The sequence below is a fragment of the Xyrauchen texanus genome, chromosome 48 (assembly GCF_025860055.1).
Source record: "Xyrauchen texanus isolate HMW12.3.18 chromosome 48, RBS_HiC_50CHRs, whole genome shotgun sequence".
NCBI lineage: Eukaryota > Metazoa > Chordata > Actinopteri > Cypriniformes > Catostomidae > Xyrauchen > Xyrauchen texanus.
The window spans coordinates 18369953-18384823 of NC_068323.1; the positions used below are offsets into that span (position 1 = coordinate 18369953).

Sequence of the window (14871 nt, forward strand, 5' to 3'; positions counted from 1 at the left end):
GGCCCAAAAACACAGATTTATTTCATTAGCATTACGGCATTTGGTCAAGCTAGCCAAGGCATACTTAGCTAGCATACACTCAGAGCAGCAGATGTACACAAGTTTTGGGGGTAGATCTGTTAGGGGGTTGTGTTTTGTGTCATGTGTTTGTGCGGCTTCCCTGCTTTGTTAGGGGATTTGAAGTATGTCAAATTTTGAAGCAGTATACATGCATGATGTAGCATGTCTAATTGTGCAGGAGCATGTCCACATGCTTAACTCTGTATGTATGTGTATGATCTAGCATGTCTTCATACTTTGCAGCAGCAGTAATGTAGCAGATCTAGTCTGCCCAAACCAAAATCCTATCAATATGTCACACCCACATGACTGAAATTACATTTACGTATACATATATATATATATATGAAAATATAGAATACACGCATATGTATATTTATATAATACATGTATATTATGTTTACATATAGGCATATATACATTATAGAAATCATATAAATGATCATACTTAACATCCATTTAGAGGAATCCACAAGTGAGCTGCATGGCTAACATTTGGTACAATTACGTGCGCAAACTCTTCTTTAAATAAGAGTGCGTTCAACCTCTTTGTGGCTATTTGCGCAAATATTCTTAGAAAATAACCTGCAATATGCCCACGAAGCAGACACAATTTATTAGATTGCACAAGCAAACTAGTACCCTTCATTATTTGGGATCTCTGATCTTACAACATATAGTACATCTCGAAAACAAGGGCTGTCTTCACATTGATTGCTTCATACAAAACGTACAATATATATAGAAATCAGAAAGTAATCAGGGAGTAAAAGGAGTATAATATAGTGTTAATTCAGGCTTTTGTGGAATTTACAATGGTTAGCAGATGTCTCGTTAATCCCTTTGAAGCACCTGAAGAATAGAGCAGCAAAATCCAGAAAATGGAGAAATTCGATCCTATAATTTTCAAATAAAGAGGGTGTAATGGGAACAAACAGATATGGGTGTGTTTGAAACATGTGAAACGCACATAAAGTCAACTAAATCAAATGGGTTTGTTGTTGACGTGCAGCCAGAGATGAAGCTTGGACTGAAGCAATGCTCAGAAAGGAATACTAGCTTAATACTTACTGAATACTTATTATGTATATTGAAAATATACAAAATGTGCCCAGTGTGCATACTACGTTAGTATGCAATTCCAACATACCAAGCAAGAACATTTTACAGTTTTAATTCTTGTAATATTTACAGTTTGATTTTTCAAAGTTGGGGGGGTCTGCTGTAGGCTCATCTGCAACAAGTAGAAGGCAGTGGTCTGACATCAATGTGATATTTTAGTGTCCGTCTATTGTTGGATCAGTGACCTGAGCAGGCAGACTACAGTTGTCATGACGATCATTATTGTCCTGCAGGGGACCAGCATCAGTCCAGTGTTTCCACCTGAAGAGGGATGATAAAATCGATGCAGATGCTTCAGTGTAAAACGCAATCAGGTTATAATGTAACTGGTAAACAAGTTAGGGCTTACTTGGACTGCACGTCTTTGATTCTTTGAACATGCCCATCTTCTCACTGGTCTTAACAGACTTTAACTTGTCTTGGCTCACCTCACCTGGAAAACAAGTTGATTTCTGAATAATTTCATCATTATGTTATGACATATGTGTTGTAACATTTTTGTTTTAATCTATTTAACTTATCATTTTCACAGATTCATCTCGGTTTTCTTCATCTGTGAGAAATTCTAAGTATTCGTATAAAGTGCAATGATCTTACCACTACGTTTGGTACCTTTTTGAGTTTACTTAAACCTTTAAGGCTGCAATTAAACTTTTTTAAAGATTTTTTTAAGTTGAAAAGGTTGAAGTCTTTTAGGGATTATTTCTCATTCCAGTATAAACTATTTTGTGGGGTTTGCTAAGACTGGCATGATGACTATTACTTATTAATCTTGCTTATTCTTAGGTTTAGGAATTGAAACCCCTCACCCTGCAAAATGTCTACATTTAACTTGTCGTAATCACTTAGCAGCACACAAACAACCACTCCGAAAACCTTAGCAACTGCATAGCAACACCATGGGAACTTCCCAAGCATTGCAGTGGTGAGTTTTGCACAGACAAACTATAAAAATCTCATTGAAAGTATAAATCAAAACAATACTTAGAAACAAACTTCATCTTAAGTTTCTATGCTCTGTTCTTTTGTCTTTCTATGATGTCCCGTGTTGTTGGAAGACCTCTGTCATATACCGATCTCCTGTTTCAGAATATTGTGTAAAATTGCAGGGTCTCTACGCTCCACCCGCGCATCAGATTACTGTGCAATTTTCCTTTTTTGTGTCTTTTGAATGGACTGGATTGTTCATTGTTTTGACAGATGCAGAGGACTAAGTCAGTTCCGCAGAGGAAAGCAACAATCAAAAACCTCAAATATCTTTGAAGAAACATATAAATACCACTGTGTACCAATATAACTGCAACTTATATCAAAACCACCGACACACACATTCAAAAGAGTCAAGATAATGTGTGTATGCCTCTTTTTGAGACAATCAGTCAGCTCAACATGTACATGTTTTATCTGTGAATAAACTGTTATTAAACTGCGTTTCAATCATTTGAATTAATTTATTTGCATTACATTTGAACAGTAATTCATTTGTGACAAAATGCTAGTCATATTTGTTGTTGTGACAGAAGCAAACACTTCACTTTCAATGTTTTTGTTCACCTGACACCAGATAGTCAACCTGCTGGCATTTCCCATCAGATCCCGCAGAAGAAGCACTTGGTAAGATGGACACTCTAGACATTGGGATGTTGAGCACATTTGCCACTCTCTTACGGAAATCATATCTGTACAGAATAATAACTGTGTCATTATGAGATATGTATTGATCTTTCTGCAAGAAGTGGTCTACAGAATATTGTGATCAGGGACTAAAATTGGTTCAAGAAACGAAATCCGAAAACGAATGACATTTTTGCAGAATGTAACTGAAAACAGGAACAAAGTCCCTTTCAATTGTCCCAGAGTGAAAAGGCGTATTTTTAAATCCTGGTAACCGGTTAAAGTTGGTTCCGATCATTTGTCATCGCAGTACATTTTAAGAATTATACTACAGTACTTCCTATTGCCCAAAAATGTGGCTTCCCTCTTGTTAGTAAAGCATGATAAACATGTGCTTTGATCCTAATAGAAAACACTGCATCACACTTCTGTGTCTAATTGCAAAGACATTGTGGGTGTTGCCTTCCATGACATGCAGGAGACCTTTTTGCAACTATATATACTGTAAGTACTGCATATACAGTAAATGCACAGTTAATCCAGATACAAGGAACATATTATTAGAGGTAAAAAGTAAATTTCTTCACTGAATTATTGTTAGACATGATGCATTATTACAGATTTGAGGCTGTCAGGTTTTGATTGAGAAGTGGATCTGCAATAGAAAAATAAAGAAATAAAATAATGAAATAATTATAAAATTATTTAAATAAAATACTTTGGCCAGCATACAATGATGTTTAGTCCAAACACACACATGCAGTGAGAGAGATTTTAGATAGCAAGATGTATGTATATATATATATATATATATATATATATATATATATTTGTGTTTATATTTAATATTAAGAACTAATTAAGAATAATATTAATATTATTTTATGCTGATAATTCCCTCACATTAATTAACTGTATGAATCTTCCCACACATGTTTATCATCACAGGAATTTCACACAGATATCTGACACCATCATTATTTTAAATAGCAAAATCCTCAATAATGCCTCTTCAGGGGACCATAAAATATATTCTGCTTTCATTCACTTTGCTAAAATTGCTTCATGTTAGTGGCAAAATCAATTGCTTATTTTGGCTTATTTTGGTTGAGGCAAGTCCCTCACATAGCTTGATCTTACAGACCCTTGTGCTACCCACCCGCAGTACAGAATAATATCATTTCAAAAATATGTTATCAACCGTTCTTTTAAGCTAAACTTCACTCTCTTAAACTACATAGAATATGAATTAACCACTAACAAAAGCCTTCATCTGCATAAATCAAAGGTCAATGCATCCACGTGTATTTCCTCAGTTAATTCGGGATGACTTCAAGGACTTTAACACAAAAACGTAATTGTTAAACCAAAATAATTTTGCTTAAACATTGACCAACAAAACTTACTTTGTTTACTAATTTTAACCACCAATAGTTCTAAACATAAATAACAAATATTAGCATAATATTAATTCATTTACATTTATGCATTTGGCAGACGCTTTTATCCAAAGTGACTTACAGAGCCCTTATTACAGGGACAATCCCCCTGGAACAACCTGGAGTTAAGTGCCTTGCTCAAGGACACAATGGTGGTGGCTGTGGGGATCAAACCAATGTCCTTCTGATTACCAGATTACCAGTTATGTGCTTAGACCACTACACTACCACCACACATTTCTGTTACAGCATAATTTCATGTACAGCTGCTTTGAAACAACGCCTGTTGTGAAAAGTGCTATTCAAATAAATGTTGTATTGTGACTTAACTTTTATTTCATTCAGCCGGTTACCAATTGGAAAGGAGTCTATGGAGCGCCAGAATCGGAACCAAAAATAAACAAAAAAACATTTCTGCTCAGAACGAACCGAAATGAAAAACATTTTGTTTTTAGTCCCTGATTATGATTGAGTACATTTTGCAATGTCTATCCTTGAAACTGATAATTATTAGTGCTGTCAGTCAATTAAAATATATAATCACGATTAATCGCATTATTTTCATAGTTAATTGCAATTAATTGCAGATTTTAAAAGTGCTGACATTTGACTGTAAATAAACTTTTTCCAGTTAAAATGCATTTATTTATTAGAAAAGAAAAAAAAACAATATGTAACAATAATACTTTATTAATTTTTTTTAGAGAAAGCAGTATAAAGACAGAAATTCAGTAAAAAAAAAGCACCAATTCAAGTAACATAAAACATTTCCAAAGTCTAAGTGGGAGGTTGTCTAATTAAAGAACTAGTGCCCATAGGTTGCATATTCTTTGCAATGCACATTAAATCTCTCCTCCACAATATATATCAGCCAGCAGGTGTTCGTGATGGCATGCTACACATATGCCTTAGGCACCCCAAATGCTCAGAGAGGCCCTGGTTCAAATCATTTGATCTTGGAGAACTCCATCAAGCTAGACAACGCTCCTTTTTAGGTGATAGTTAAGACTCAACGTGCTTCTGTGGTAACTGAATTCAGACTGTAAAGTCCTTGATTTTTCTCAGAAGTCCCATCTGGGTTTAAATAAAATGTCAGAATCTAAGGTGAAAATTGGTAAGTACATGAATTGCCATTAAGAAAAATAAATGTGTTAAACATTTTAAATCAATCGCATATGTTAACGCATCAACTTTGATGGCTTGAATAATTATGAATATAATCGATAGCCTTGCTTTTGTTATATCTTTTATAAAATATCTTTTAATTTTGATAATCAGTTTAAAGAGGCTGTGAATGAAAGTATTTGGATGAATATGGTTTTAGTGAAATAGTCCCACCTGCTAAAGGAGGCCACGCTGGGGAAGATCTGCATGGCAGAAGGGGATGCTGGCAGAATATCTGCACACGCAGTTGTGCTATTACTGAGTCTAAGAACCAATGACCTCTGGACAACTGCAGGTAAAACAATGAGTCAAAGGTCAAACTATAGCTAAAATCATCTTCTTTGTTACACACATATTTCAGTATTATAAAGATCAGAATCTTATCAGTGTGTGTGTGATACTGTTATCCAAATGTGCTACCTGTAAAGTCTCCGGTGAGCTGCAAATTAATGTCATTGTACACCTGCCTCTTGAGGAGACTAATGGAGCCATGTCTACCTGTCAGATCACCTACCTCACAGGACAGAGAACTGACCTGAGAACAGCTAGTGTTCTGTGAGAGAGAGAGAGAGAGAGAGAGAGAGAGAGAGCATAGATTTATTTATTTTACTATTGAAACTATTTCTACCTCATCTGACCCTTAAAATGACTTGTTGGTGTAACCCAAAGTGGTCAGGTTGGTTCAATCATATTAAAAATATATATTTTGCCTACAATAAAACCAGATCATTTAGATGTGACCACATCAAGCACATTTTTAGGTGAGCTATCAAAGCATGTTATTAAAATTCAACTAAAACACTATTTTAGCATTCAAAGAGGAAATATCCCTTCTTCCTCTCTTACCTCTGCTATCATGTCGAATGGATTATACATTTCTTCAGGACATGTACTACGACTCGACCCCACCGGATCTTCAGCGATGTACCAGGATGCCTCTGTAACCTAGAAATAAATCAATATAAGTTCCCATATACTGCAAAATGAAGCCTTTTATTGTCATTATGACAGTCTGACTAAATCTTTCATTCAACTTACATTAAATGATTGTGACGCACGCACATCCACCTCTAAGATCATGTCACTGTAACTGCCATCTGGAAAACTCTGTTGAGACTAAATACATGTACAGTAAATCAAAAACTATTATTCAAACCTATGCCATTAAAAAACTGTCCCTAGATATTAATATTAACCAAATTTTTTTTTTAAACTTGCCACCACAATGCAAGGATGTTGTGGGTGGTTTCCAGGGCATTGTTATTTACTGAGGTGTTCTGGGTGGTTGCTAGGTTATTGCTTACTGGCCCAAGTCAAAAGACTGTGGTCCGTGTATATGGTTTGAGTCCCTCCTACAATGCGGCGGCTGTGGCTCAGGTGGAAGAGCGGTTTGTCCAATAATCGCAGGGTGGCCCACATGACTCCACATGCCGAAGTGTCCTTGGGCAAGACACTGAACCCCAAGTTGCTCCCAATGGCAGGCTAGCACCTTGCATGGCAGCTCTACCGCCATTGGTGTATGAGTGTGTGTGTGTGAATGGGTGAATGAGTCACAGTGTAAAGCTCTTTGGTAACCGCTAATGGTAAGTTTCTGTAACTTTCCGGCATAACCGGGCGGGTTCCAGTGACACCCCACGTTGTTGTTGCAACAGCTGCTACAGAATGTATATAAAGTGCAGACAATTTACAATGTAAATCTGCAGGAATGTTTTGCCTGTTTTATCATTTGCCAGGTAAAAATGTTACACAATTTAAATAAATCGCATCAGAAAAGTATCATTCCTTTCCACTGCACAACCAACACAGGAAAAGTTACATGCGGAAGTTTCATTCTTGGTTTAGGGGGTCTGTTAAATTAATGAAAATGTTTAAGCAATAATAATAGAGATGCTTTCCTTACCATGTTTATTACATTTACATTTTAATTATTTTATGTGTTGTTTTCTATTTTTCCTGTGAAGTTACTTGGTTATTTAGAAATATGTAATTGTGAATCACAGATACTGTTTAGCTTGACCCTGTGAATTCACTTATTGAGCATTTTCTTTATTCGACAACTTATTTCCGATTAAAACATGAAGTTTGGGCAGGACTGTTATGTTCCCTGTTGTCTTTTGTTTTTTGTACTGTTATTGTGAAGTTTTGTTTAGTTCCTGTTTTGGTCTTTGTAGTCCTTTTGTAGTTTCTCTTATGCTGTCATGTTCTCTGTTGTCTTTTGCTTCTGTGCTTTTATGTTGAAATTTAGTTTAGTTCCTGTTTCCTGTTTGGTTTCTGTCATGTTCATTGGTGTCTTTTGTTGTTGTGCTCTTATGTTGAAGTGTAGTTTAGCCCCTGTTTCCTGGTTCCTGTTTGGTTTTTTGTAGTCCTTTGTAGTTTGTTATTATGATTGGTGTTCCCTTGATTGTTTCTTCCAGGTGTCCCTCATTCCCTTGTTTGTTCCTCTTGTATTTAAACTCTCGTTTCTTTTTCAGTCCTTGTCAATTGTTGTTTGATGTATGTGCATGAATGTTTGCTGCCCTAGTTCTCCGTTTAAGTTTATTTCTCCCTTGTGGGTTTTTCCTTTGTTTATTCGTTTGTTCATTTAATAAAAGTCTAAACTGCATTTGGATCCACATCTCCTCGTCTGCCTCGCTGCTCAAACGTAACAAGGACATTTATAAAGAGCACACCCCCATTTTTAAAATAGCCAATAGGCTTTAGTTTACGTCACTGCCATGAACCATGGTTTGTTTCTTGCTTGTCTGTTAGAGGTGGTCTTCTTATTCTAGAGAGCATTTGATTGGACAAAAATCTGTGTAGTGCAATATTTTTGGGCCATTTTCCCGAAAGAGAAAGATAATACATTTTAAATGCATTTATCTTCTAAAAGTTAATTTTGTCAGTGTTTAGGAATACATTAGATGACCTCAAAGCTGTTGCATAGTATACTAATAACCACAAAACTCTAAATCTGATTTAATTTCCATTAATTCCTCAGTACCTTCATGGAAATGTCATGGTTCCCATTTAAAAATATACGTGTAAATGTGTCAGATGCTGTGTATATAGCTCTAAAAGTGGAACGTCTCTGTTGCTGCTCATTATTCTTTGTAAATCAGGTGATTCGTCTTTCCGGACGTAACACAGGGACCACAAGACAGCTGCAGGTTTGTGCTGCATGTGACAGATCCATCTGCCTGCTGTAGAGATGAGCTTCATACTGTCCCAGCAGGACAAGAGCTGTACTTCTCCACAACCACATCATCACCAAGCCTCTGATCCCCCCTCTCCCTCCACCTCATTCCCCATCCGGCACTATCGACAGCGTCATCTTTTTGTGGCAGATTAAAGTGATGGTAGATTTAAAACCATCACTTAGAATAAAGTGAAGAGAGATGAGAAAGCATCACTCAAATTATTATTTTTTTTTTAAACATCCAGCAACATTAAACTTCATCAAGTAACTCATCTTGCACCGTTTGTGTTACAGATATAATTGATTCCTCAAATCATGCGGCTTGTTGACACGAGGTGTGCTAGTACTTTTCTAAGCAATCAAATGTAAAATTTTTGCCAGGCAGACAATAAACTGGATGAAAGAATTGTAAGGGGTGCACTCTTTTGGCTTGGGCCAGTAGGCAACCACCAAATAACCACATCGAAATGCATTATAAGCCACTCAGAACACATTGGAAACAGTATAGCAACCCTCTGGCAACAACCCAAGCCACCCTCAAGCAAGTTTTGCACTAACAAATGCCACCTATAAACATGTAGTTATGTGATATATTCTTAAAAATGGTTTATTACCATGGTCACTGTTCCAGTTACTGCATTACTGAATGTGGCCTTTGCAGTCACCAAGTATCCATCTGTATAATTCTCTGCTGAGATATCGGCACACCTCATTCTGGCAGAAACAGCGAGAGAAACCATTTCATTTTCCATAAATGTGACAATTTTGATTCCAACATTCCATGTACCACATGAATCTGATTGATTACTCATATAAGTCAACATGAATAATGTGTTTGGAAGAATGGGCTGAGTGAATCTTCCCACACATATTCCTCCTCACATAATTTTTTTTAGGTATGTCAGATATCTGACACTCTAATTACTCTAAATAGCTTTACAGAAAACCGATATGAGGGCTTTTTTTCTGAATCGTCAATTATGCCTTTTCGGGGGACTATAAGACATATTCTGCTTTCATTCTCATAGCTAACATTGCTTCAAGTTATTGGCAAATGCACAACATTTTCTGCCAACAGCTGAGATAAAAATACAAATAAAACTAGGAGGAACTGAGACAAAAGGCAGACATAGGAATCTATTTAATCACTACTTGCACCAGTAGTTATTTTCCTCTCAGCCCTATTTTTGGCTAAGTTTTTATAATCACCGTGAGAAGCAATCAAGAACAATGCACTGCATTCTTATACAAAACAGGCTAGAATCAATTTCAAAGCTCATAATAATTGTCAATATTAAAAGTCAAACTTAAGTGATTTGTTTGTGGATGTAATATAGGTAAAGAAACTAACCTTGAGCCATTAAGGTAATGTATTACCAGAGATCGGCCAATGATGCTGTTCAGCCCTGAAAGTGGCATGTTACCATCCATGTACTGGTTTTGAAAGTCATTCTGACCCAATAATGGTCCAAACTTCCCACTGATGTCTCCAATCTCATACTGGTCAACCGTGCCATTCCCTGGAGCAGGGGAAGAGGCCACATTCACAGAAAGCGGGTTGAAGTGGCCCATGATGTTGCTGTCAGAGCAGGGTTCCCAAACGCTCTTGATTGGAAGAATATGGATGTGGTAGCTAGCAGCTCTGGCATTGAGTCCAGTTAAAGAAATGTTGAGAATTGTTGGTCCTTGCGGAGAGACTTGGGAGAATATGACTTGACCTTCAGAGGATCCAGGACCCAGCCAAGACTTTGAGCGAGCGGATGGAAAACGGAACAAGGTGAGGTTTGCGCAAGCGATTCGTTGAGCTGTTTGGTTGGAACCGTGTACCACTAAAGAGCGACCAATCATTCCAGACACCCAGGAGGTGGTGTCAGTGAAGAAGCTCTTGGTGGCTACAGTACCCACCTCTGGAAGCAGGTCCAGAGTCTTGTGCTTGCCAGAGATATCTCCAACTTCACAAGCAAAAGGGCTGTCTGGACCACAATTAATGTTATAGGTACTCACATTGGTCTCTATGTTGAATGGGTTCCAATGTCCACCAGTGGACAGACAACTTCCCTTGTCACTGTCAGTCTCTGTGCTGATAGGATAGGTGTGGATGTGCCAGTTATGATTATGTGTGGCTTGTGTCGAAAGTTGTCCATAAGATAGGTCCATGAATACTGAGACTTCTGAGTATGAGTCACTGCTGAGCTGGGTGAAGAGGACAGTCCCCACCACAGGACTTCGGAAGACTGCCCTAGCAACAGTCACTTTGCCAGGGTAGCCTATACTAGCACAGGCAAATCTAGCTCCATTGGGTTGGTGTATCACGACAGAACGACCTACAATGCTATTATGTCCAAACAGAGGTAAGTTCCAGTCTGTCAAAGTGGCCTGAAAGTTATTTGAGTTCTCCAAAGATCCATGCCTGGCGCTCAGATCTCCAACCTCAAAGCGATCATGAGTGGAATTTCTTGGGGGCGGATATGCCGGGGCCTGAACTTTCACATTAAAGGGGTTCCAGTGACCCCCCACGTTGTTGTTGCTACAGCTGCTCTCTGGGGGTGATCTCATCTCTGGCAGTGGAAACTGGTGGACATGAAAAGGTCCAACTCTCCTGTTTAGGTGTGTCAGGTTAACCGTGATGGTGGTAAGATCAAATGGTGATGCTTGACGAAAGGTGAAGTATCCTTTAATCCCTAACATGTCTAAGACTGCGCTAACTACCTTGGGAGCAAGAGTTCTGATTTCCGCACACAGGTAGCTTGGGCTATTGAGGTTGAGGAGAGCAAAGCGGAATTCAGAACTGAGAGAGGCAATATCTAAGCGAGATTTCACAGGTTCAAGAGGGGATCCAATGTTCAAAACTCCAAGTCTTGTGAGACTTGTTGGATCCAGACTGCCAAGAAGAGAAGTGCAGTTTGTGGCAGAGCTTTGGGAAACAAAAATGCTGACATTTGCGAATGTCGTGATCTGATTGACATTTCTTAGATTTGAGAGAACACTTGCTCCTTGTTCCCCTGTCACTTGGCGGATGTAGATGTTCCCAGCTACAGAACTGAAAAATCGTGCCTGCCATGTTTTGACTTGGGATTCGGGCATGAGTCCAGCACAAACCCTGGTACCATCACATGTCTGCACCACCACTGAGAGGGCATCCAGACTAAAGTGCTGAGAAAAAAGACTGGACACATTTACGACAGCCTGGGTCAGATCTACAGAAAACACAAAAACACTGTCTCCTATGTGTGATTTCTGACAGGGCGAACTAAAATGGCCGTACATAACTGGGAATGTAGTGAGGGAGATGTTGAGCCATCGACATGTGCCGGTGCCAGTGAGGTTAACAGTGGACTTCTGGTCCGTGGAATCAAAGAAGACCCAACCAGTGACCCCCATCATGTTGAAATCTGCCCAATATTGAACACAGTAAGCACAACCTGAACAGAGAAAAGAATAGAAACAAAAATGTATTAAAAAAAACCATACTCTAGAATATTGGCTGTGTGTAATGCAGATCTATACCTTTATAACAGAATGTAGTATACCTAAACTACACAAAGTGTGTATTTTACCTGATTTGACTCATAAAAAAAATATTATTATTGTATGACCCAATGTATTCAAGATTATTCAGTCTTATTTAATAGCACATTGTCTTTACATTTATATAAAACCAGTTATTTTGTTATTTTTATTTGTATTTTATTTTTCCAGGAAGCTTACAATGTGTTTTGCCATTAAAAATGTATCCAATGCATGAAGATGTATCAAATAGGCTAGTCATATTTATATTATAATGCAGTATTTATACATACAGTATTTTTAATATACCTAAAATACATATTTAACATGTTTCCGATGTGATAATATGTGTATTACTCATTCTGACACCTGATCTATTATACATTTGTCAGACGCCAATGTTGTGGATTAAGGAACCAAATCTTTAGGTGCACTTAGGTGACAGGTGGGTTCAGGTGTTTCAACATTTCTAAGAGATTCTCTAACAAGAACTTGTTAGGGAATTGCCCTGTTGAATTCAGGGAATTGTCCTGTCCTGACATAAATAAATGATGCCACAGTCGATCTGATACACTATGAACAACAGCCATCAATAAAACAAGCACTGTGATCAACGGTGCAGAAAAGTAAAGAAAAGTCATTAGTAAAGAATTTGAAAGTCACAGAGGCATGATTTTACTTTTCCATTTCCCATGGCTGCCCTTACATAAAGATACAAAGGTTAAATTAATGTTTTAACTAAAACAATTCAACTATGGCTACTACTTAACTGTGTTTTCTTAGGGTTTAGAATTAGCAATAATTTTAGGCTTATTGTGTCTGCAATATACATTTCCAACAAAAACTTTAGCATAACACTTCATATCCTCAAAGATATCATCCTAAGTGAATGTTATAAATTTGGCACTATTGTGTATGTGACGATACCTTCTGGAACACAAGGTATCACAAACAAACACTTAGTATCACTTGGTCACTGAATAATTTAATCATTGTCAAGCAGTTATAGTGCACCTTAAAACACATATCAACTAATTAAGAATGCATTATATCTAAACCTTAAAATGCATAGCTAACTTTATCCCTCTATAATGCAAGGGTGGGTCAAATTGTATGCAGTTGCATGTGTTGTTTTGTTAATGAAAATAAAGGTTAATCATTTAGTTTGTGTGTGTATATTTTTAAACATACTTAGCTATACCTTGGGACAAATTTGTCCCCAAAGGTTGGTTAAATGCCTCCATTTGGAGATTCTCAATTGGAAATTGAAATTAATTGAAATTAAAGTGTTTTTAAAAATTCAAAAATTGCAAAATGTTTTCTATTATGGTTAGGGTTAGTATAGTATTGTAATTATAATTAGCTTTTTTTTAAAAAACAATATAAATCTATGGTATGTCCCCATTTAGACAGCTAAGTAAACGTGTGTTTGTGTGTGTACCCATAGGCGGAAATCGCGGGGGGGTCGGGGGGGTCAGGACCCCCCCATCTGAGGGTTGTCCCCCCCTAAAATATCATTAAAATATGTGTATTGTAAATAATATAATGATATATTCTTAAAATAATTGTTTAAGAAATAAAATAATACAAATGCAAACGGGGCTACAACAAAAAACCCCTTGGTGTCCCCTTCAAAAATTGCTCTTGAGAATTGTTATGTTTATTGATCCCCCCCCCCCCCCCCCTCCCCAACATTTTGATGAAATTTTCACCCCTGTCTGTACCTAACCTCCACTGTATCCTCCACCCACTCCTCTAATAAGTATACTGTGAATGTCATTGGATAATAGGATCTGCAAAATGACAGCCTGCTATTTATCTTACTAAATTTGAATCTGACAATGAACATTATATTTATCATTGCCTATATTAATAGTCAATATAAAGAAAGAAAATAGACAAAAATCAATTTTACACACACGTGTACAACAGGGTTATTAAAACGAAAAACTCTGCACTGTGATTAAAAATAACAAACATCAAGCTAAATGTGAAAACAATTAGTTTGCATGATAAAGACATTTCCTGGAATGTCAGATGAAAAGACCACCACATATGCATTTAAGGTTTAATGTTACTCATTGATTTTGGAGTCACAGCAATTCCAGAAACTTTCATCTATTTAGCATCAATTTTTTACAAATATAAATTCAAAGTTGAATCATGTTAAGAGTTACAAAACACACAAAACATGCAGTATTGGGATGCAAATCCCTAATTCTTTTAGGAAAAAAATAAATCGGCACTTACCCCACAGGCTCAACAGAATAACAGCTCCTGGAAGCAACATGTTGACAGCTACTGTTTGCGTGTGTGTGTGCGTTTGTGAGCGGTTGAAAATAATTAAGACAATCAAGTTTGAGAGGTTTCACAAGGGAAGCCCCTCTGTGCGCATGTGTGTGTGTGTACAAGTTTATACCCCTCAGTACTGAAGCATGTCTATATTTGTGTGTGTGTCAGTGTGCATGTGTGTGTGTGGACTCTGACTCTTTGCTGTGTCAGTTTGTAACTGGTTTGAATGAAACTGTGTGCTTGTCTCTTCAATAGTCCAGAGGGAGGGCAGGTGGAGGGAGTGGTTTGATGGGCAGGTTGTTCTGAACATCCTGTGTTCACATTTTTTGAACACAGACACTGGCACACCTGACATATACCAAATGTAATTTGCAAATACATCCCTGATTGTTGCTTAATTTCAAACTTATGTACCTGCTAACAACAACTTCATCCTTGGGTCAACATTAAATAGATAGATTGGGCGATAGGATAGCATTTTAATAATAGGTGAAATTG

General features: G+C 37.3%; 1 protein-coding gene across 1 annotated transcript; it reads right to left on the bottom strand.

Moving 5' to 3' along the window:
* Positions 1-464: 464 nt before the first annotated feature.
* LOC127639949 (uncharacterized) lies at positions 465-14568 on the bottom strand. Its single transcript, XM_052122300.1, has 10 exons — positions 14332-14568; positions 9926-11996; positions 9189-9288; positions 6438-6515; positions 6246-6344; positions 5820-5952; positions 5574-5688; positions 2737-2861; positions 1532-1615; positions 465-1443 (listed from the first exon to the last, which is right to left on the bottom strand). The coding sequence occupies exons 1-10, from the start codon at positions 14369-14371 to the stop codon at positions 1349-1351; spliced, it is 2940 nt and encodes a 979-aa protein (XP_051978260.1). The 5' UTR covers positions 14372-14568; the 3' UTR covers positions 465-1348.
* Positions 14569-14871: the final 303 nt, after the last annotated feature.

Excerpts from the sequence above, each read along its gene's own strand:
- LOC127639949 (XM_052122300.1), bottom strand. The coding sequence starts at position 14,371 with ATGTTGCTTCCAGGAGCTGTTATTCTGTTGAGCCTGTGGG. Across the intron at positions 5,953-6,245 it reads CATTCGACATGATAGCAGAG|AACACTAGCTGTTCTCAGGT; the intron begins GTAAGAGAGGAA and ends TCTCTCTCACAG. Across the intron at positions 1,616-2,736 it reads GGTTGACTATCTGGTGTCAG|GTGAGGTGAGCCAAGACAAG; the intron begins GTGAACAAAAAC and ends CTTGTTTTCCAG.